This window comes from Hipposideros armiger, unplaced genomic scaffold (assembly GCF_001890085.2).
Source record: "Hipposideros armiger isolate ML-2016 unplaced genomic scaffold, ASM189008v1 scaffold_99, whole genome shotgun sequence".
Lineage (NCBI taxonomy): Eukaryota > Metazoa > Chordata > Mammalia > Chiroptera > Hipposideridae > Hipposideros > Hipposideros armiger.
In genome coordinates this window covers 2,735,619-2,761,053 of record NW_017731449.1, presented here as the reverse complement: position 1 = coordinate 2,761,053, position 25,435 = coordinate 2,735,619, and the positions used below count along the sequence as shown (strand labels likewise).

Below are 25,435 nucleotides of genomic sequence, written 5' to 3'. Positions count from 1 at the left end.
CCTTGCTTTCTTCTGGACTGCATTGTGAGACGGAAATAAATTTTGATCTTATTTCAGTTGCTGTGTACTTCATCTCTTCGAAAGAGTCTAGATTGTTTCCTAACTAATACAGAAATGTACCACAGAAATAGATGAGAAAGAACAAAGAAAACCAGGGTTGTCCAAATGTACATTTTAGGTCCTTGGTTGTTGCTGACTTAGAGTTGTGTGACTCAGGGTATTAGCAGTAGAAAAAGGGAAATGTTTTGAGCATTTTGATCTGTCTCGATGATTGGGCCTGTAAAGTTCCTTTGGTGGACTTACAGGATGATTATAATTTTACCACTGTTGGAAATTATAAAATACTTGGTGTATTTATTCATTTTCAATCATACTAGTTTATGTGTATGTTTTATTTTTCTGAGTCCTAACTATGATGTGTATTCATTTTATTACTTAGAGTTTTTTTTATACTCGAATAAACAGAGCAAGGATACTACGATTTTCCCATGTTTCTACACTGGATGTATAAGGCAATAGTTGTTCTTGCCTAGCATGTTGCAGTTCACTAAGTGCTTCTCTCTTTCAATTAAGATCGGTTTCAGTTGTAAATAACTGAAACCCTCCAATGAATGATGGCTGAAAACTGACAAAAGTTATTTCTCTCTGTGGAAAAGTCTTCAGTAGGGAGTTCAGGGTTCCATGTGGTGCTGCGTGTTCTGACCTACAATGCAGAAGGGATTCTGGCTCTTTCTGTCATGCTCTTCCTGTTTTTCTGCTGTGATGGCCTCAGGTTCATGGTTTAAGATGGCAGCATCTGTGTACCAGACAGCAAGATGGAGGAAGTGATGAATATGAGAGCAAAAGGCACATACGTGTTCTCTTATAGCTAATTCCCTGAAGTTGTCACTTGACACTTATGTATATATCCCATTGGGTAGCATTTTAAGTCATGTGGCCGGTTATCAGCTGAGGAGGCCAGAATATGAGTGTTTATATTTGGCAGCCACCTATCAAATTAAAAAATTTCTTTATTATGGAAGAAATGGGGGTAGGGGAGTAGATATTGGAAAACAACTATTAGTTTCCACCATGTCATCTATATTTTTTGTTCCACTACTTTTATACTTTTAGATCCAAATTGTTATACATGGCAAGGAGGGCAAGTTGTTATCCCCTTTTTAGGGATGATGAAATTTTTTTTTTGAGAGATTAAATTACTTGAACAGCTCACATAGCGTGTGCTTCATTTAGAAGGCTAATCACAAGCCCAGTATGTGGCATTGCCAGGAGAAAAGAGGTGGTCATCTGTCATTGGGCTACAGAGAAGCCAGCCACAGTGAAAATAATAGTACAGTAATACCTTGGTTTGCGAGTATAATTCGTTCTGGAAACAAACTACTTGTATTGCAAGACATCGCTCGTTTACCAAGTTAAAATGTATTATTAGGTTGATGCAAAAGTAATAGCAGTTTTTGCTATTACTTTTTTAAAAGATTATATTGGGGAAGTGGGGGAGGGAACAGCATTGGGGAATCCGGGAAGGGGAACAGACAAGTTGCTGTCCTTTGGTTCTTCAGTCTAGTTGTGGAGGACGTCGCTTCACTGGCCCATGTTGGTATTATCATTGTGCTCTTCCCGGGTGAGGCAGTCGCTCGCTGGCCATTGGACGGCTGCTCATGGCAGCTCACGAAAGCTCATGTCTGCTGCCAGTAGGCCAGCCCCACTGCAGCCTATGCTGTCGCGGGCAACTCACGGCAGCCCAGCTCCAGGTTGAGCTGTTGTTCACCATCTTAGCTGTAGAGGGTGCAGCGTCACTGGCCCTCATGTGGGATCTGAACTGGGGCCCTGCTGCTCAGAGCTGGCGTCCCAAGCCAACTCCTAACCAATTCACCCCTCAGCCAACCTGTATTACTTTTTCACCAACCTAGTAGAAATGTTTACTTGTCTTGAGGAACACTCGCAAACCAAGTTACTCGCAATTCAAGGTTTTACTGTATTTTGAAGTGGAGTACGAAATTCTGTGGTATGGCTAGAAATTTTGTGGATGGAACAGAGACTATATTGTTCATTAGACTCTCTAGATTATTTCCTGGGTGAGGATTTATTTGAAAACATGAAAAATCGCATTAGTTATCTATGGCTGCATATCAAATTTCTCCGAATTTACTGGCTGAAAATGTTTGTTGTCTGACAGTCTCTGTAGGTTAGGATTCCAGGCATGGCTCAGCTGGCTCCTTGGGCGCTGGGTCTCTCACAGATCGCAGTCATCTCATAAGTCTTGACTGGAATGGATTCCCTTCCTAGTTCATTTAGCTCCTTGCAGATTATTGGACTGAAGCATCAGTTTGTCATGACCCATTGGTCAGAGGGCTCTTTTGTTTGCTTGACATGTGGCCTTTCCACAGAGCATCTCACAACGTGGCAGCTTGTTTCATCAGAGCAAGCAAGCGAGAAGAAGGCAGGAGAGAGGGCCAGCAAGAGAGAGCACGCTAACAAGATGGAAGTCACAATTTTTTGTAAGCCAATCGTGGAAGTGACATCTCATATCTTTTTCTGTATTCTGTTCATTAGAAGAAAGACATTAGGACCAGTCCACAAGTGTATGGATACCAGGAAGCAGGGATCATTGAAACCATGACAGAAGCTGCCTACCACAAACATTATTTCAAAACTGAGGATGAAAACTCCAAATATAGTGACTTTCTATCATCACATGTACTACCGTGGTGGTGAAGTGGACAGTGTTTACATAATTTTGGATTTTGATTTTGGTATTTGGTTACTTGAACTGCTTTAATTTTGATAGGATGCTAATAGGCACAGCCTTCTTTCTTGAAATTTAGAAGTCATTCAACTCACTAAATTTAATTGGAGAAATTCTCATTCAATGTCAGTTCTCAATAGTTAGCAAAAAAGCTATTTGAAGGTAACGTCTGTGGCTACAGCGTGTGTATTGCTATATCCCTACCTCTACCTAGTATAGTAACTGGAGCAATTTAGTGTTTGTGCTTACTTACTGAATGAATGCTAGAAAATGGACTTGGGATTACAAGATACTGCTGGAAAAGGAGACCTATATTGGGCTCATTTTTCTCACTAATTTTGTGATCCCGGATTAATAACTTATTTCATCAGTGATTCATGTCTTTTGATTCAATAATTTCACTTGAAGATTGTATCTTTACTTTACAAAAATAATCTTATATAGGAATGTTTGTCACAGCATATTCCAGTAAAAGTAAATGCATATATAAACTGCATTTGGTTTCTTTGTTTACCTGTTAATGCACACTTGGATTGCTTCCATCTTTTGGCTATTGTGAATAATGTTGCTATGAACGTGGGTGTACAAAGTGTCCAAATATCTGCGACCCTACTTTCAATTCTTTTCGGTATATACCTAGATATGGAATTACTGGATCATCTGGTCATTCTATTTTTAATTTTTTAAGGAACCACTATACTGTTTTTCATTATGGCTGTACAATTTTACATTCCCACCAGAAAAACACACGAGCATTCCAATTTCTCCATAGCCTCCCCAACATTTATTTTATTATTATTTTGTATAGTAGCCATCCTAATGAGTTTAAAGTGGTTCTGCATCATTTATTTTTGGATAGTTGCTATTAATTACTTCTTCTATTCACAGTGAACAATAAAGGTATTTTCATTTTGTAAAAATTGAACAAATTAACAACTTTTAATTTTCAGTATTTATCCAATATTTTTTTTCTATTACAGCAGTATGGCACTTATTTTAGATGCAGTAGTAAATTGTTGGGATATTATAGTTGATCAATAGGACAAATTAGAAGTTTGATGAGGGTATTTTGAGATTTTAGTAAAGAACTGTGAATATTATAGTATGTATCTTAATTGTTTTTAAGCACTAGAAATTGGAAACACTAGACTTACCAGTCTTAGTAAATGTTAACTCCTATTTCTTTGAGAATATTTTGCTTAGCTCTTATTGACTAATTAAACTTATGTTTACCAATGTGTTTTTAAAGAACAACTTGATCAGAGGTATAATTTGCCATAAAATTTATCTGCTTTAAGTGTACAATTAATTGCTTTTTAGTAAATGGCCTGAGTTGTGCAGCCATCACCATAACCCAGTTTAGAACATTTCCGTCGTCCCAGTAAGATCCCTGGTGACCAGGACATTTCTTGGGTATATAGAATTGATGGCAAAAGATTTCTTAGAACAGTACTGTATTTACTGCTTTTCTCAAATGAATGCAAATGTCTCCTATCCATCTGCACCAAATATGCACATCATCAAATAGTGTTATTATTATTTTTTTTAGGGGACTATATAATGATAATACATGAAGTGTTTTTGAATCTGCCCAACTTTTAGCAAGGAAAATGTTGCATCAGAGAGAAAAAATCTTTCATGTTTATTTTAGATAGTCCCAATTATACATTTTTCAGTTTGACTTTAGTTTTTGATCTTTTACAGCTCATTTATTTTTAGCAGATCACAGTAGAGAAGATTGACAAGCTAATGAGAAGCCCTTTTAATTATGTGCTGCACATAAACATCAAAACCTTCCTCAGCAGGTCATGCTTATAGATAATTAAAATGATAAAGAACTGAATAGAAAGAACAGTTTATCATTACCTGAGTAATAAATGCAGTAACTTGCAAAATTGCGATTTTCCTTCTGTTTCACCAGAGGGCAGCCTTTTCTAGTTTATTACCTTTTGCTCTGATCTATTCACTTACTATTTTATACTTTGAAAAATGTAAGCCTTTTATTTGGATCCATGTTTGAATTATTTGGAGACTAATGATTGTTTTATAACTTTCAATTTTTTTTGTGATCTCTTTTATAATCGTGCCATGAAAAAGGGCTGTACAAACACGCCAGTCTGAAATGCTTTAGGCAGTAGTGTATCTGGTATAAAATATCTCTTCAATTTAGCCTTTTTTTTTCTCTAATAGCCCTCCAATCTCACTCTTTCTGTTCATGTTAAGGTTTCAGATCGGGTGGAGAGGCGACTTCAGGAAATAGAAAGAGAGATGCGCACAGAAAGAGAGATTGTGGAAAGACGGCAGGACCAGCTGGGACTCCTTTCTGTGCAGCTGCAAGAGGTTTGTGAAAAATTCCATCTCAGAACGTTACTCTTGAATGTGGATATTTGTTTAGCCATTGTTAAAATGCTTAAAGTTCCTCAGTTAAGATGCATGTGACAGTATAATTCAGTCCATATGAGAAGGGTGACATACTGGATATAGCTCAGTGAAAACAACCCGGCATCTAGTGCTTGCTGGCTGTGTGACCTTGGGCAAGTTCCTTAACTTCTCTGGGCCCCTTTTCTTTGTGGGAAATGGAAATAATAATATTATTTGCCTAATCAGATTGGTGCGAGGATTAATGAGTTAATGCCCAAAAAGCATTTAACATAGTGTCTGGCATGTGCTCAAAAAATGTTAACTGAAAGTGTAATTATTCTGATCAGTTTTCTTTGACATGAACTAGGGGTCAGCAAATGATGGCCGATGGACTAAATCTGGCCCATTGCCTATTTTTGGAAATAAAATTTTATTGGCACACAGCTTTTCCGATTCATTTCCAATCTGTCTGTAGGTGTTTTTGTGACACAAGGGCAGAGTTGAGTAGTTGTGAAAGAGAGGATTACGGCCCACAGAGCCTAAAACAGTGACTGTCTGGAACTGGATACAAAAAATTTGCCAACCCCTGGACTAGACGATCATGAAACCACTTCAGAATAGAGGTCACTTACCCTTTAGATACCCTTTATATTTTGAAATTTCGGGCTTTTGAAGAAGTTGAAAAATTAGAACAAAGAATTTTTGTGTATCTTATATCTAGATTCCCCCAATATTCACATTTTACCAGACCGGCTCTATCATTTTTTTCTATACATATCCATATGTATAGAAAATGCTTGTGCGCGTGTACACACACACACACACACACACACACACACACACATTTTTGAGTTAGTTGCACACACGATGTAAATACTTTTACACCTAAATAATATGGTGTGTACATTCTCTTCCATAATCACAGGAAATTAATGTTGGGTCAATACCATGATTTAATCTATAGGTTTTGTTCAAATTTTGCCACTAATGTTCTTTTCTTGTTCAAGACAGTACAGAGATCAAATATAGCATTTGCTGTCATGTCTTTTTAGTCTCTTTTAATCTGAAACAGATTTTCAATCTTTGTTTGTCATTCGTGACCTTGAAAACTTCGTAGAGTACTGACCAGTTATTTTGTAGAATGTCTTTCATTTTGGGTTTGTTGATGTTTCCTCATAACTAGATTCAAGTTATGGACTTTGGGCAGAAAACCCGGAGAATTGGTGTTGCGTCCTTCCCAGGATATCATGTCAGGAAGCATGTAATGTCAATTTGTCCCATTTCTAGTGAAAACTAAACATTTGGTTAAGGTGTTGCCTGCCAGGTTTCTCCACTGTAATGTTACTATTATATCTTTTTAATTATGTTATGGGGAGACTCTTTGAGATTTGAAAATAGCCTGTTTCTTGTCATACCCATGAATTTTAGCATCTATTGTTGATTCTTGTGTAAAACAATTATCACTATAAGTGATGGTAAGTGGTGATTTTAAAAGATTCCATTATTTCTTCTACATTTATACGTTGGAATCCTAGTGTAAGAAGGGACTTCATCTTTTTCTTCATTCATTCATTCGTTCATTCATTTTGGTGGGTGTAGATTTGTGAATTCTTATTTTGTTACATTAGTTATAGTTTATTATTATAAAAAATAAATTTGTTAAAATTCCCTTTAAATGTTTCTTAGATCTATACATAAAGTATACAAAATTAGAAACAGGAAAACAAAAAGGTTAAAAACAAAAGGAAATATTTTTCTTTTACCAAATGGTTTTCTCTAAACATGAAGTACAGATATACTCATTATGCTTGGAAGATTATTAGCCTTAGTATGGTAATTGACAGATTGAACATTTTTTTTTTAAGTAAGGATATTGCCAATTGAAAATTAAGAATAAAAATTGCAACCCTGAAATGATAATGTAAACTGGTAGAAAAATCTGCTTTTGTTTTCTAAAATTCCATCTTCCTTCACTTCACAAAAGGAGGCATACCCTTGTTAGTTGGTAATTACTTTGAAGAGGATACTTTGTTGAATAATTAGATACAGCATGTGGGTAGCCTATTTTTTTAAACTTGATTTTTATACATTTGTTCTTAAAGCAAATTGCATCTGGTGAGCATAAGAATAGTGCTGAAGAGACAATTGTTCTTCTTTGCAAGAGAAAATTAGAGAAATTTTCCATACTTATTTTCTTCTCTCTTTGCAGAATGAACAAAATTACAAAGAAAAGAGGGAGAGGAAGATTGCTTCCCACCTCCTTTGAGAAACCAGAGCCTGAATATTTGCATTGTAATTGTCAATTTGACTAAAAGCTTGAGCTGTGATTTGGAATTCCATCTCTGACAATACAATAGAGGATCGCTATTGATAAAAAATGTTTAATTTCGTATTTTGTCACTTTAATATAAGCGGTGACCTATACGCTTTTAAAAGGTGGCTTTAGATTAAATAGTGCAGCGGAAACCGGGAAGGATCAATTTAGGCTGATGCATTTTCCTGCTCCCAAGCTAAGTGGCTTAGACTCCTTTGGAAAGGTCATGTTTAAGGAGAGAAAACCCTGCTTTCTTTTCGATATTAAAAAATACTTGTGGAAATACCTGTACTGTTGATAATAGGAGTTGATGTATTTTGTATCTGGCTGTGGAGAGAAATTGAATCCGTAGGTGAGTAAGTATGCCTGGACTTTTAGCCCCTCTGCTCTTCCGCCTCCCTAAAATGTATAATTAATTCAGTGTTAGTGAAAATTACGACATTTGAAAGTTGTGAAGAGATTGGTAGTGTTCATGAGAAATTCCAGGATGTCAGAGATTTCTAGGTATAGTGCCATATTGTAGGGAGGCAACCTGTGTCTTTGGCTAAAACCTACCTTTAGGGACCTAATGAGGTCCGGAGCTTCACATGTTCCCATTTAATTCAAAACAGTGTTAATCATTGGAAATGGGAGGAGGGAAAGCCACTCTCCTTGTTTAGAGTTTTTAAGGAATTGTTCACTCTTTTCTGTTTTTTTTTTCCCCCCTTCTTTTTTCCCCTGTTGGCCTAAGCAAAAAGGCTATGTACTCTGGAATTCGCTTCCTTTTTTGAGCCTCGATTACTTATGTGCTATAGATGTCACATGAATATCTGATTTTCTTAACTTTGTAAGGACCTTCACTGGCATATGTCGAACAACATTGTTTTGGTATCTCAGTAGAGGCCTCTTTAGAGACATGAATGTTTTATATTATTTGTGCAATAATACTCCTTTCATATATCTTTTAAATTTTGAGTGATTGTTCTAGTGCTTTGAACTTTTACTAATTGAATTTAAATGTTGTTAAACCTGTAACCGTCAGCCTTTCCTTGTTGAACCACTGTGCAGACAATAGTGTTTGTTTAACATTAAGGTACATTTATCATATTACAAACTCCTTTTGATCAGGTGATTGATAGTAAGGTAACTGATTAGTTAAATTTCGTGGAGTGGATAGGAATGGTGGGTGCTAGGGTCACGACAGAGGTATTTAGACTAAGTCAAAGCTCTTTAGCAGGTCCAAAATGCACATAAAATCCGAGATAAAATTCCTAACCCATGGCTATGGCATTTTGGAAATTCCTGACTTGTTTTTTACTAGCTGTTTCTTGTAAATTGAATGTTACTTCTTCATCTTTGATTGAGTTACTTAAAATGAAAAACATGAGCTAAATGCTGGGCATATATTCGTGTGTGCTTTTCAGAGCATTTCATAGTATATTAATGCTCGATTCGTCATCTACCCCCATCAAGAATATTCCATGCTCGCGTATGACCTCGGGTGATTCAGATACCTTCAAGTTTAAAGGTGCTTCATGGAGAAGCATATGGGGCAAGCGAGTCATGGAATCTTAATAGAAGATGGTGAAGATTATGTGAGGAATTAAGTGTAGGGTGGGAGCTCAGCTCAGAGGTTTTTCAGTCTGTGCCCTCGTGGAAAACCAGATTATGTGTGCTTCATGAATAAAATCAGGCCATATGCAAAGAAGTTAAAGTAATTGATACTGGCTTTTAAAAATATTTTTCTTCATCTTTTGGCATCTGTACCAGTTACAGAAAATGTAATAAAGAAGTAGCTATTCATTCCTTCCCAGAAATGTAACAGTGGCTCCAGAGACATGTGGATACTTCATATAAGAAAAGCCTTGGGTACTATTTATTAATGTATTTAATTTGGACTCATTAAGGGAGACATTTCCAAGGAAGCCAAGAATGTTTTTCTAATGCCCTCTTAATATCATCAGCATCTCCCTTGAGACTTCTGTGTCAAGTCAGGGGAGAACCTAGCCTGGCAAATGTTCTTAGGTGGCGTCATTAACCCCTTTGCCCGCACTTCCTTATGTGATTCTCCTACTTGGTTTGGTGACACAGAGGTCTTTCTAAGCCTGGTCGATTTTGCACTCTCATTCATTTACCTTTCCAAGGCTGAATGGCAAAACTTTTGCTTGGCCATTCACTTCGTCCTCCTCCTCTTGTTCCCATAGTCAATGCCCTCTTTTTTGTAGGTATCCCCCACATTTTCATGTGTTTATTTCATAGCACAAGATTGCCTTTCCCCACGGATATTATTAAATAACTTTTATGTAAATGCCCATTAAATTACCCTCACATTGACCACCCCAATAGCTCTCCTGGAGTTTGGGAAAGACCAGTGGAATCTGCAAGTAAACAAGAGTTTAAAAATAAGATAGGAGTTCTGCAGAAAACACTTGAAAGCTCAGGATGCACCTATTTCCCCAGTCCTTGGGCCATGAGCTCTAGAATTCGATTCTTTGTCAGGCCCGGGTGACCGGTGGCGTACAGAGGTCACCAGCAGGTGGCCAGGTGGTGTAGAGAGGTGGAGAGTAACAGGCAGGGTGACACACAGGGCCCTCCCAACAGGACCACCGCACAGGTACCACCCTGCAGGCAAATGTTGGTAGCAAGGGGAAATCTGAAAGCTCCTGCTTTAGTGTTTATTCACAAGGTGAAGCGGTGTGTGTAGGGCAAACCTGGGCCTTATTCTTTTAATGAACTAAATCCCATCGACTATTTTCTCCTTTTGCAAAGATAGCTATTTTTCTCCCCACTGTCCATTTTCTAGTGATATATTATATGAGGTTCTTTGTCCTAGATAATTACTGTTAATTAACATTTCTTGATATGCTGTCTCTTTTAACTGTACCTGTTTTGAGCATTTTGCATTTCTAGCATTTAACATAATTTGCAGTTAATAAATATTTGGTGAATGCATTGAGTAGTGAATATATATATATATATATATATATATATATTTTTTTTTTTTTTAAAGGGCCACTTTTTTTTTTCTTAAGATTTTATTGGGGAATTGGGGGAGGGAAACAGCATTGGGGAATCTGGGAAGGGGAACAGACAAGCTGCTGTCCTTTTGTTCTTCAGTCTAGTTGTGGAGGACGTCGCTTCACTGGTCCATTATCATTGCACTCCTCCCGGTGGCTCACCGGCCATTGGATGGCTGCTCACAACAGCTAATGAAAGCTCACGCCAACTGCCGGCCAGCCCCACTGCAGCCTACGCCATCACCGGCGACTCACAGAAGCCCAGCTCCAGGTTGATCTGTTGTTCACCATCTTAGCTGTAGCGGGCACAGTGTCACTGGCCCGCATGTGGGATCTGAACCAAGGCCCTGCTGCTCAGAGCTGGTGTCCCAAGCCAACTCCTAACCAACGCGCCCCTCGGCCGGCTTGAGTAGTGACCATATTAATACATTGTTTTGATCAATGTTTAAGTAGTTTTCTCACTTAATTATTTTAACATTTTTATTATAAAAATATTTATTCAAATATGATTTGAATAAATGCATAACTAAATGTGATCGTATCCCAAATGCTCATACAGGCTTTCTCTATTTTAGTGCAGTTTTATTATTTACTTGGCTGAGTTTTTCCCCAGCCTCTTCCCCTCTGCTCTCGCATCATCAGTCACTCCCCCTACTCCCTAAAAAAGGAAACCAGTGTGAACAGCCTGGGATATAGCCCTTTATATTTTTCTTTGCACTGTTAATTAGCCTGGCCATAGATAAACTATATGCACTTTTGCATATATAGGGGTTTTTTTTAATGCTTTTATTTTAATAGGATCAATTATATATACATTTCTGCATCTTGCTTTTTATTTTTATTTTTTTTATCTGACCAATACTTTCTGGAAGTACCTTCAGCTAGCTGATGTGGTTTCAGCTAAATCTTTTATTACCATGGATGGATCTTTTATTATCATAGAGGTTACTAGGTTATTTTTCCAAATGATTCTAACTCTTTACAGTTTTGTCAACAAAGTGGTTGATAATTGTCCTTCTCCACGTTTCTACCAGGAGTAGTGGTTATAATTCTTTTTATTTTTGCCAGGCTGATGGCTATAAAGTGTTAACTCAGTTTTATGTTCGTCTGCATTTCTGTTAGTAAACTGCAGCATCTTTTCACATATTTGATGGCAGTTTGCGTTTGTGCCGATACAGATCACCTGGTTATCTGGTCATTTTAAAATACTGGATTATTTGTGTTTTTCCCCAGGAATTTTATTTTTTTAATGTGGGAGGAAGGAATCTAAGTTACTTTTTTATATGACTAATGAGTTGCCTCAGCATCATTTTTGAATAATTGGTTCTATTCCCTCTGCTTTAAATGCCACTTCTGTTATGTATCTAGTTTCCTGCGATATCTGTCTGGGATCTATGCCTTCCTATTGAGCTGTTTGTCTATCCCTATACTGATATCATTTTGTCTCAATTATTATAGCTTTTATTACATTTTGGTAAATGATAATGGAAATTCCCTGTCATGTTTCATGAGAAATTTTGCTGGCATTTTGATTGTAATTGTACTAAATATATAGAATAATTTGAAGAGAAGGTGTTTTCTAATGTTTTTCAAGAATATATTATAGTTGTCTGTAGAAAGGTCTTGTGCATCTTTTGTTGGACTTATTTCTAGATACCTTATACTTTTTCTATTGTGAATGGGATATGTTCTTTTATTGCATCTTTAACTGGTTATTTGTAGTATATAGGAGTGTAACTGGTTTTATATGTGGCTCTTGTATCTAACAATTGAGTTTAATGATCTTACTAGTTCTTTAATTTGTCAGTAGCTTTACTGATAACTGTCTGCTTCGTAGATAATCTATCATTTGAAATTAAAGGCAGTATAATCTCTTTGTTGTTGCTTTATTGCCCTGACTAGAAACTCAAGGGCAGTGTTGAATAGAAGCAAAAATAGCATGAATCCATACTTCATTTCTATATTTATAGGGATACTTCTAAAATTTTAACCTTGTTGTATGGTGTTTGCTGCTAGTTCTAAGTGCACAATCGTTTATCAGATTAACAACAACATTGCCTTCTATTCCTGGGTTGCCAAGAAGTTTTTGTTTGAATTATGAATGGATTATGAAATTTAGCAAATATTCTTGCTGTTGTCTTTCTTGGTATTTTAAATATGGTTAACTCTCCATAGATGTTGAACTCTCCTTGCATTCCTGAGAACTTCATTTGGTCAGATTTTTTTTTTAATATATTGCTGAATGAATTCGCTAGTATTTTCTTTAGGTTTTTCAATATTTAGCTTTATGGTTGAGATCAGTTGATCATTTTCTTTGCGCTGCTCTTTTTGCTTTTGGAAGCAAGGTTGCATTCATCTCATAAAATGGGTTAGGTAGATTCCATCTTTTTTTAACCTCTGACTGTTTAAGAGAGGGATTGTGTTAAAGTTTTAATTCTTTCTTTATAGTTACTTTCTTTAAAAAAAAAGAGAGAGGGATTGTCTATTTCATGAATGTTTGTTGAAATTCACTCATGAAATCATTTGTACATGACATCTTTTTGGTGGCTGAGATTTTTGGTTTCTTCAGTTTTGGTTTTTAATAACCTTTTATTTTTTAGTCCAGCCAAGTTTATCCATTTTTGTCTGTGTTTTGAAATTAATTTAAACAAGCAGTCATAGCCCTGCTTTATTATTTTTTCAATCTTATTCTGAAGCTATATCCTTTCTCCTTAATATTATTTAGTTATTCTTCTCCCCTTTTTCTTCATCTTGCTAGACATGATTATTAGTTTTCATTTTGACTAGCTTTGTTTATTATGTCATCAACTTCTGCTTTTAACTTTATTACTTTTTTCTTTTTTTAATTTTTAGAATTAACTCTGATTTTTTAGACTGCAAGTTTGAGCATTGATTTTTCTATTTTTCAAAATTAATATTGTAAATTTATCACCAAATCACTATATGTTTTTATATGCTATTCTTTTATGGTAGTTTATTTCTAAATCTTCTATAATTTCTCTTAGGATTTTCCCTATAACTCAAGACTTATTTAGGAGTGCCTTTTGGAATTTTCAAAAATGTGTGTTTGCTTATTTTTAAACTCTTTATTTTTTATTCCTTTGAAATTTGTTGAAACTTCCATTCTGACCTAGTACCATCATTATTTAAAAAAAATTAAACATATTTTCTGTTTTTGGATGTAAATTTTTATGTGTTTATGTCTGACATACACATACATACACAATCATAAATTTAGTAGGTCAGGTTTGTAAATTCTGTTGTTCTGTTTTGTATTCTTATTAAGTGTCAGTCTAAAGCTTCCCATTATGATAAGGATTGTCAATTTATCCATGTGATTTTTGTCAGTTTTGCTTTATCTGTTTTGTGACTGTGGTTTCATGGATATAAATTAATTACTTCTTGTCAATTATTTTTTAAATTATATAGCATTGCTCTGGATATTAACATTCTTTTGAGTTGCTGTTTTATTGCCATATGATTTTTCCTCTTTATTTTAACCCTTCCTCTGTAGTTTTAATTTTGTATGTTTCTTATAAACATCTTATAGCTGGAGAAGAAAGTGAAAGTTAACAGATGTTAATTTCTTCGAAGTGTAATATGTCATTGTTTAAATGACTTAACCGAAATCCCACAACCATTCTTCAAGAATTCAATCACAATTAAATTTTAAATATTTCAACTTTATGAAAGCATTTCGATATAGTTGGTTACTGTTTTTCAAGTAAGTTAGAAAAAAAAGAAAAATTAGACTTGAACTGCCCAGATACATAATTTCTAAAATTAAGACCTCTTTAAAATATTAATTATGGACTTTGGAAAGAATGGTAATTCAGCAATGTGTGTGTGAATAAACTGACTGTGTGATTGTTCCTGTTATGGGTCAAGAACAAATGCTGAGTGACTTTGGTTTGGAGACATTACAAATGATGTACAGAAAAAGGACTTTTGAAAAGACTGCAGATACAGTGTTTTCTATTGTAATTGTTGGAACGTTGGTAAGGGAAAATATTTTAATTTAGGTTTTTCCACATAATTTCTATTAAATGCTTCAATTCAGATGATGTCCTAGGATACATATTAGGGAATAACTACAGGTTTTTGACCACTAGTCGTCAGTATTGAACCATCAATTGTGTGACCCAGCAGGCGTGATTTATTAAAGTTGCTAAAGTTTGTTGAAAAATGATCCTGTATAATGTATATACCTCAACTCTTAGGTCTTCCTGAAAGTGTACTTGGCACAAACATTGCAACTGAAAAAGTTTAATTATTTAATTGCAGCTATTTGAAATTTTAAATTTGAAACAGTGTTGCTCGCCACGGTTGAAAAATAATGTATGACACACTTAATATGTAATATTATGTATTAAGACATGTGCTATATTTAACAGTAAAACTGTCATTTCTATCCCTTTCTGTTATAGTTTCTTTCATGCTTCCAATCTAGGGTTATGGTTCCTTTCTGCCTCCCTTCCTGTGTGGAAGAATCTTGTTACATATAGTAAAACGATTGGAGTATTTTGTTATGAGAGTTTATTCACTGGGATCATATTCCATGCACTTTTCTATGTTTTATATTTCTAAGCTATACAGCAGTGTCCCAAAGATACTTTGTCTAAATTTTTATATATATCCAAACCTTTGTCCTAATGATTGTTTTCTTCTTAATAATCACTGCCTTTGTACCGTTATACCCCACCACCACCACCAATTTATAATCATTTTCTACTGAAGTTCTAATGCTATTCTTTCTTTGGCTAATTTTATCTATTTGTTTTTATTTACTTGATAGGAAAGCATTTTTTATAGCTCTATCATGACTCATTGCATTTCTAGTTAAATTACATTTCTATTCGGTACCCTGGATCCTTTTTTAAAAAAAATACTGAAGCTGTGTTATTAATTATTTCTCAAGAAATGAGAGACTTTTTCAGTTTTTCTGACATATCTTTTTCCATATTATGGTTAAGTTACAGCTACAACTTTATTATATAGTCATTTAATGGGCCTTACATGACAGCGAGAAAAAGTTACACAGTTTCATGTTTACTGCTGAGATTGAGATCCTGAAGCATTGTAAGCCAGTGGCAGGCTTGGATGGGAATAAATTAGAGTGATGCTGTGATTCAGAGCCACAAAACCTGGGCAGGCCTGGGTCACTGGAACTCCATTTTCTGTTCTTTCCCCTTCTGACCTGTGAAGCTGTATAGAAGGTGCTAAAATTGAGGGTGTGTGTGGGTGTGTGTGTATGTGTGTGTGTGTGTGTGTGTGTGTGTGTCTGTGTTTCATCCTAATAAGTAGGTTGTATGATTTATTTCTTCTTAAAAAGATGGATACTCATCTTGATAAAGTAATTTTATGTTTAAAAATTTCTGTATGTTTCCTTTATGTCCTTGCCATCTCCATGTCTCCCAGTTTTCACAGCATTAAATTCTGTCAGCTCTATTTAAAAACCTGTTTTGTGAATTGGTAACTACCCTCCTCCTTGACCACTGCTGCTCGCCACCTCGCCGCTGTCCCATCCTGTCTGGGCTAGTGGCGCAGCCTCCTTGCTTCCACTCTCATCTCCTTAGAGACCTTTCCCCACTGAGTCAGATATTGCTGCGTCTTTCTTCAACAGCCTTAAATGGCTGCTTCATCACATTCGGAATGAAATGTAAAGTCCTCAGCCTACGAGACTCCTCTGATCTGGGCCCCTCACCCCAATTTTCTATCGTTCTTCCTCTTGCCCTAGTTTAGGCCAACTACATGGTCTTCTTGCTTTTCCATTTGACATAGCAGACACCCTTCTGCTTCTGGACATTTCCATCTTCTATTCCCAGAGCCAGGAATTTTCAACTCTGAAAACAGTTGCATTGCTTTTGCTCTCATGCCATTGAGAGCTTTACTCCGGAAAGGCCTTAATAACTGTCCTAGATGAAATACCCCTTCTTCGCTCCTGAACACCTTCCACTGCTCTATATTTTCCTGTTTAGCTTTCATTACCTGTCATGTGTCTCCCTGATGAGAATGCAGGCTTTCTGAAGGCAACACTCAGTCAGTTTGGCTCAGTCTCCAGCACCTAGAGCAGTGGCTGGCATGGAATAAGGCCCCACTAAGTTTTTCTTAAAGGGATGAATGAATAAATGTTGCACACTATGTAGTCAGATCTATACATAGTAAAATATCATTCAGCCTCTACCGTCATGGACCTACTATGTGCCCAGGTCCTACAGTGCTGAGGACTAGGGATTTAACGATGCTTAAAATGCTGTCTTGCCTTTTAGAGGCTCCCAGGTTAGTTGAGGAGATAGGAATGTTAACAATCACTGTAATTCAGTAAGGGTGTTATTTCAGCTCTACGTAGGGTCCAGGGCAGTCCCAAGGCGAAGTTGTTTTCCCCTTTCTGCCCCTTTGGGAAAATTTGGGTGGAAGGAGTGGCATTTCTGCTGAAACTGCATTTTCCAATTATTTTAGGCAGTTCTTTTATGAATGTGATTCTACCCCATTACTTATTGCTGCATGGTGAGCACTTTATTAATCTATGGCTGAGATGCTCATTTGAATTCTGACTCACTCCACTCCTGATTCATGACATTGCTCTTTGTCTTATTTTATGCCATGCTAATTACTGTCTTCTCTCTTTTATGTCTGTTACCTGTGGATAACGTATATTTTTTTCTTTGCAAGAATAAAATAAACACTGTTTTCTGTAAGGTTGTGAAAGAACCATTAATGTCACCATGCTGATGAAAAGGAAATAGATGGAAAAGAATGATTGGCTATTATGGGATTTGTCTTTCAGAGCTGGGTGAGCGCCATTCGGCACAGCTGGAAATGTGCAGAGCCTTGACATATTATGTTCTTTAGTCTTCTTCCTCAGTCTTTCTCTTGCCTCCCACATCTGCTCCTCACCCCCCAGTTTAACCCATAGTCTATTTTACTAGGCTTTGATAATTTTAGATGACACTAAAAACACTTCTAATATTCTTCCTATGGAAGATAACTTTTTACCAAACTTCTTATAGAAGTTGGAAGAGAGCTTGGATTTTGTCTGTTTCAACCTTGTTCTCACTAATACTTGAATTTCTATTCATAGAGCAAACTCCTATGGATAATTCCTGGATATTATAGGCACAGTCTCTATAAGCTATATTATCTTTCTTATATTAGGAAACATTGAGAGTAATAGCTGGATTCCACAACTAAGACTGAACTTGGCATCTGAGCTGAGCTGCCGCCTGGATGGCTCAGTGGATAGGGCATGTGCTCTTAACAACAAGGCTGCTGGTTCGACTCCCACATGGGATGGTGGCTACGCCCATCTGCAACTAAGATTGTACACAGCACCTTGAGCTTAGAGGCCACGAGCTGCTGGCGGGAAGCCAGATGGCGACTGGCGCCCTCCACAACTAAGATTGAAGAACAACTTGGCGGGTCCCCTCCCCCAATTACCCAATAAAATCTTAAAAAAAAAAATTTTAAAAAATGTTTAAAAAAAAAAAAGACCATTCCATTTCCATAGTATATTTCAGGAGCCTAGTATTTAACACTGATAAAACAAAAGTTGAAAATTTAGAAATGTATTCTACATTGTAGAAGTAACATGTCAACTGTTAGCTTGCTAATTAAGGCCTCTGGATTCCTTTGAACGGTGTAGTTTTATGAGATGATGTGTAGATGTAAGTTGTCCTGAAATTCTCATAATCTCATTTCTATATAATTAACACATCATGCCTTGTCAGCCTTTTGACTTTATTAAGAAAATATTACCTAAGGCCATTAATTATTGTAAGGTGCTTTCTACCCCCTTCCACCTCCCCATTTCAACTATCTTCCTCCAAAATGCTCTCATTTTACTAACTTACATTTTCTTATTTTTCAAGTGTTTTTGAATAATGTGTGTTTTTTAGGATGTCTTCCTGGTTGTCATTTCCTTCTTCCTACTCTCAATGAAGTTAGTCTTTGTACATTTTTTTGTCTAGTCCCTCTACATTTTTTCTGATTGTGTGCCCTCTAGGTTCATGAAGCGTCATTATTTATTCTTTCTCTTACCATTATGACCTGTGTCTCCTTTCTTTATTTCACTGATTCTGTAAGCATGTGTGTAGGCGTTCCAATTCTGTTTGGAGATAGTTGAGGTTTACATTATAAATAATGCTCTTATCGCTCCTGTGAGTTGCATTTAAGGCTGACATGTATTTAATGTCCATACCACATATGACTAGATTTCAAAGTATTGTTTAATCACATTTGCTATGTGTACTTGTTTGTTCTTGCCAATATTGTCACTGTAAATTATAACAAATAAGGGTAGTATAAATCTATGTTTGTCCCTCTGTGTAGCACCATATGCAAATAGACATTGAATGCTGTTAATGCTGTGATGATGATGAAAAATAGCTGTGCTCTTGTTGACTAAACAGCTGCCTGACAATAGACTGAGATTTTCTGAGTGCAGAACTTGTTTAATTTCTACTTGATGCTCTTCTTCAAGAGAGGAATGTTTCTATCTACATTTTCAGTGAATTTATCCTAGACCATCTGTTTATAAAGCCCTTTTCCATCATTATCAATTAATATTTATTGGGCATCTACTGAGTGCATAGTAATATTGTGCAAACAAAGACCACTCTGCTACAGATAGACGTATTCATTGACTTGGTACTGTTTTATTTTGATTAGAAAATAGCAAAAGGAAAACACCCTAAAAAACCAAAATCCAAAGGCATAAAATAACATCCTCTGGACAATGAAAGATGTTGTATACTTACAGGGTATTCTGCTCAAATACATATAAGATTTGAGAAATTATAAATTGAATTTCCATAATTATCTATGATCCTGTGTTTGTCAACAATTCTAACTCAGTGTTCCTGCATTTAGAAAGTCAAATGAAGTATCACTTTGCTCTGGGATTTCTAATAAAACTGTGAGTCTCTCTTTCGAGAGGAAACTACTTGGATAAAAACAGACCTTCCACTAAGAGCGTTTGCTTTTTGATTTTGAAGGAAATCCTGGAAAGTGCAGTTGTTGGGCTCACATTTAACTTTACTTGCAAGATTTTTTATTACCTAAAAGATTGCATAAAAATAAAATCCGTTCCAGTAAAAGCAGTGGCATTTTAGGGAATAATACTCATTACCGTTGTTGCTTTTGAATTAAACAAGTCAAAAGACTTGTATATCTTTTCAGCATACCAGCTTTGAAGGCAGTCATTAAGGTTTTGTTTTGTAGACTGGCACATTTAATAACATTTGAAGAATGAAGTCCTGACACTAGTCAATAGGGGTTTTACTTTGGAGTTCTGTTTATCGCTATGGTAGTGGAGTTTTGCTGTTTCACCCAGGTCTCTGGCCTAGTTAGGTCCCTGGCCTTTGGCTAAGGTTTAGGGTAGAGATATGGTCATGGAACAGAAAAGGCCATCCGCTCGCATGGCCGTTGAACCCATGACCTCAGTTGGCGTCATTGGCACAGGGTGACTTAACCAGTTATAGTCTCCACAAATACAGACGCATTGAAACCAATGAATTTGCTCTTTATTCACTGGGGAAAGTAAGTCAGTGATAAGTATCCATGTATCCTACCACAATAATTCCTATAAGAGCTCTTTGGATTCCTAAAATAATAAACACCTATCATAAGGGGACAACAACAACATCTAGGCCATTCTCAAACCCCAGATATTTCATAAACCCCAGGTATCTTTAAGTAACATTATTAAGGATTACAGTTACCATCAGAAATAATACCAATGTACTTAATTACTGATCAAGCTTATTTAACTACATGATATTTGATATTACTGTACCCTTTGAAAAACAGGAATGTGCTTAGAACTTCCATTTAGAAAACTCACATAGTTCAACTGGCAGCAGGTTTTCAGAATGTCTCCCTTACTTTGATACCCTGAAAATCTGTGTAGTGTCATGATAGTAATGATCACTATTGGGTTCTCTTTGGACTGCTATCATTTAGTAATATTTTCACTTATTAAATGTTTTTTTTTAATTGTAGATGTTGGTATAAAATTTTTGTTCTGGGTTATGGCTGAAAATAAATTTCTTTGAACAATTTAAGTTAAAATCTATTTAGCTATTTTTGAGTTAGATATATTGGTTTAGGGATTTAGAATATGAATGCATTGTTTTCTGCCTTGAAAAGAAACTTAATTTTTTTGTTTTGTTTTGGTTTTTGTTGGCACAGATAATCCCCAACTGGACGAATTTAAAGGCTAAAATTTTCCATGACTTTAGCTAGTTCTCATGTGGGAGGAACCTCTAACTTGATTTAGGAAAAAACAAAATTTAGAAATTCACAGAACTTGACAGAAATAAAACCTATGTTAATCTAAGTGAGTAGTACAGATTCTGAGCAGTAAAATCCTGCTGCATTATGCATACATATTCCTTTTCAAAATATGTAGTATTCTGTTGATGTTTGATGGTTTTAGACCAGTGATTTAGGTTTCCGAAAGAGAATTTTGGAGGTAGATACCAGATTTCCATCTTAAAAAATAAAATTCTAATTAAATAAGATTGTCATTATAGTGTTTTATATATACTGAGTACTTAATAACATTTTATCTTGATTTAAAATATAACAAATGTCCTTCAAGATATTTAAACTTTTTAATATACATAAATACAAACAACCAGTAACTTTATAGCTCTTGGGGTCTAATTTGGATCAAAATACCATTATATTTTTGAACTTAAAATAATTTTTTTTTTGCTGAATTTTATTTTGTACCTACCTGAAGAATTTAATTATAAAAATATAGTCAAATGAGCAATGAAGCCATAAAGAGACATAGAGGAACCTTAAAGGCATATTACTAAGTAAAAGAAGCCAACCTGAGAAGACCACAGATTCCTGTATGATTCTGACTATATGGCATTCTGGAAAAGAAACATCTGTGGAGACATTAGAAAGATCAGTGGTTTCCAGGAGTTGGGGTAGGAAGGGAGGTGATGAACAGGGTGGAGCACAGAGGATTTTTAGGGCAGCGAACATACTCTGCACAATGCTATAATGATGGACACATGTCATTATATACTTGTCCAAACCCACAGAACGTACACCGCCAAGAGTGAACCCTACTGTAAACTGTGGACTTTGGGTGATGTGTCAGGGTAGGTTCATCATTATTAACAAATGTGCTGGCAGGTTGATAACAAGGAGGATTTTGATAAGGAGGGATGCTGTGCATGTGTGGGAGGTGGGGTGTTTATTGGAAATCTGTACCTCCCTCTCAATTTTGCTGTGAACTTAAAACTGCTCCAAAAACAAAGGTCTTTAAAATATGTATAAGAGCAACTGTTGTTCTAATTATCAGAGACATGGCTTCTTCCTTCTTTATTGTTACTTGGAAAAACAAAACCAAACTGACTTGAAAGTTTCTGCCTTTCAGTGTAACAGTACTGGCTTAGTATTCCGTAGGAGACAGACTTGCTTTCCATAGTCCTGCTGGTTTACCAGTGAATCACCTCCATGTTCTTGCCCTTGTGACTGAAGGCGTGGACTCGGAGCCCTGAGTGATTAGAATGGGGCAGAATAGCTATGTTCATCAATTTTGTTTCCTTTCTGAAGTTTCGGTGACCGGTGTGGGAGTTAAGATGTGACCTTTATTTCATTCCAATTCCATCATTCTTACCCAAGCTTGCTGGTCCATTTAAAGTACACAAAGGGCCTTTAATTCCCTATTTGTTCTATGTTTTTGAGTGTGTTATTTTTAGAGCCTTTTGATAAACATGCCTATTGTCAAAGTTGTGGGAGTATTTATAGTCAGATGAGATGTGTACAAACATTTTCCTTTTCTCCTTTCTCCTCCTCTCTGAAGAGAAAAGCTGCATTAAAGCAAAGCAAAACAAAAAAATATATGTGTATATATAATATATATACATATATATATACATATATATATTTATATATATATATATATATATATATATATATATATATAACTGAGAATTCAGAATCATCTACCTCTAAAGAACTGCAGTGGTACAATACTGAGTACGTTAGTCTTTTTAATAGAAATAGACACACTTAAGGAAAAGAAGAAAAATTGTTGCTACAAGATTTAAATGTGCCCCAGGGACCCTCTATTAAGGCTCAGCATTGTTGCTCTGATCTGAAACGTGTAAAAGACAGTCAGAATCCTAGAGTAGGGCACATGATAGCTTTATAGCTAAACTGCTTTTATGAAAAAAACAAGCTTTAAAGGGCAAAATAACATAGTAATAGAAATTCATTGGCATGTGATGTTTTCTTCTCTTTTTATAACTGCTTTTACTGGGTCAGTTTTAATATAATTCTAAGTTGCTTGATCTAAGTCAGACGGAAAAGAATCCATCGCAGGGCTTATACATTTAAAAAAGGTAGTAAAGGAGTTAAAGCTTATTATTAAGGCTTGAAGAAATGGCTTCTAATTTCGATTCAGTTCATTTAAAAAATGTTTCTTGTTGAGTATTATTGGGGTTTTCAGAAGTTTAAAGTGCATTAATACATATTTTCTAGGTCTTAAGAGTTAGATTTTTCTTTCTGTGTCTTTCATTTTAAACTAGGTAATGTAGAAAGTAGGTTCAATATTCTGGGCTAGAATATTGCTTGTGTGTTTACTTGTTTACCGACTCATGGTGTAGAGAAAGCAGAAATAATGTTTGAACTTAGTGATATTTTTAGGTGATATGGTGGAAATGCAGTAATTTGCTTTGGGTTGCTCCTCGGTACCTTACTTTTGCTCCTCTACTAAAAACAGTGGAATATAAGTTCTCATTGACTAAATTTTCTAAGGCTTACATATCCTTAGAGTAAACGGAGAAATAAAAAAAGAGAGTATTAAATAACATTTTAGGCACCAAGTTAGAGCTGAAATAGAAAAATGTATTATTTTGGAAAAGTTTTATTATAAATGGTCAGATGTTGAAGGTGGGAAGTGAGGAAAAAAGGAAATTTTATTGCAAATTCCTAGGTATCCCAGAGAATTGGAGGTTCTCTTATTCAACTCGCTCATATATGGAAATTTGGATTCAAAACAAATAGACTGTTGACTTTCAAAAGAATTATGTTTTATAAGGTATAATTCCATGTACTAGAAATAGGAAACACAATTTGATTGAAGTTCAGCTTATTAATTTTTATTCGTTTAACACCAAGTAAAATTATTAATATTTGTACTAATTATAAGAAATGAAGATTAAATATCTATTAGTGTGAGAATGAAAATAATTATTTCCCACACTGCCCTTTAAGGGGAATAGATGCTGGTAACTGATAGGTCTTTTCTTTAGGGTGTGGGGCATGGTTATGAATATAGGTGTTCAAAATTGAGAACTGGAATAGAGGCATATTGCTCTGTGTAACTTGGAGAGGGAGATTTAGAAGCATGTGGGGAAGGTCCAGAAACTTAAAAAAAAAAAAAAGTAATGAGGCTGGACAAGATGTAGGGGAACAGGGAAGAAAGGAATTCTTGGTTGGTGGAGTTGCCCAGGAGAATTTATAGAGCACCCAATGTTTGATGGAGTTTTGATTAGTGTACTCCACCCCCTGTATAATCTTATGTAAATTCCAGGTCACTCATTAATGTTTTTGGTGTAAGCAGGTTATCTTGGGTGAATGCAAGGAGGTTCAGCATTCTGTTTACTGGTGAGCACTGGTCTGTGAGTTTACTTCCTAGGAATCTGGGTTACATTAGACTATAAGGTTTGATGGGGGAAAATTTGTAAGCCAGAAAAGAACTGATAGTGTTATATTTGGTCTGGCTTTGAGCTAAAATGGGTGGGTGAAACTTTAAGGATACTTGCATAGCCTCAAAATACCTACCAAAATATTTGTTAATTACTTTAGTGGTTTTAACATATTTCCACACATTCTTTGATATTTTCCCTCTGTGAGGTGGAGCTTAATTCTTTTTCCTTTGAGTATGGGATGGACTGACTGACTCTTTTCTAATGAACAGAGTATTTTTAATGCATTAATCAAAATAAAGTATGCAAACACTTGGGACATGTAAATATAACTTGCTTGTTTTTTTGATGTAAAGTGTTATAGGATTTAAAAAATATGAATTTTGAAATCCTGAGCAAGGGACAGAAATGGATTAATTCTAGTCAGTAAAATGGAAAAATTTCTTGACTGGAGAATTCTTTGAGTTTAAATTCTTAAGTCAAACTCTTTGAGGTGCAGCATGAGGTTGAGTCAAGTTTTAAAAGCTTACAGGTGACTCCTGTTTCTCTTACCTCTGTAAACAGAGGACGGAGGTAAAAACAATCTTGAACATGAAGAGATGTGCGAAATCTCACTGGAGGGATCTTAGCAAGATCTGGTTGAAGGTTGCACAGTCTTCCTAGTTAGATTATGAACTCAGTGTTGGAAGGGAATGGTGCTTATGTTTGGGATAATCCCTTCTTATTTGAATTGGTTTATGGCCGCAAGGGACCTTACCTGACTTGGGTGAGCCTTCGGAGTGACTCCTGCCTAGGCGTCTGAATCCAGAAGCGGGGGCTTACATTTATAGTTTCATGAAATTAATTAAGTGCCTTATGAAGTTTTCCTCATAACGTCCCCTCTGTGGTAAAGCCTGGACTGGTTTTTGATCCAATGAAAAGAATATTGAAAAGATAGCCAATTAAATTTAACTTATTAACATAAATGGGGCTAGGTTGGAATCATGTTGAAGAATAAAATAGTTCACAATTTTATAAAGTGATTAAAAATATAGTAACAATTTATATCTTTTTTTCTTCATATTTCTCTCTGTCTTTCACACACGCTCACTTTGGGTGGGGAAAGAGTGAGGAACCTTAGAAAGAATAAAGATGTCAGCAGTAATTTTCAAGTTTCTAGGATAATTTTGTTCAGAGAAGTTTATAAACACATCCAACAAGCCAAAATTGAATAGATTATGCGTATAGAATTAAATATTATAAATTCCACTTACCCCTAAATAAAGACCAAATAGTAAACATCAAAATCACTTGGTACCCACTTGAAAATATTATGATTTTAATACTTTATCAATGTTAACAATTC

General features: G+C 35.7%; 1 protein-coding gene across 1 annotated transcript in view; it reads left to right on the top strand.

Annotated features, from left to right (window-relative positions):
* CEP128 (centrosomal protein 128) overlaps positions 1–25,435 on the top strand; it is a 365,357-nt gene that overhangs the window by 62,409 nt on the left and 277,513 nt on the right. Inside the window, exon 9 of the mRNA XM_019646219.1 lies at positions 4,970–5,086. Within this exon, the coding sequence (XP_019501764.1) occupies positions 4,970–5,086 (117 nt within the window). The remainder of the gene's footprint in view (positions 1–4,969; positions 5,087–25,435) is intronic.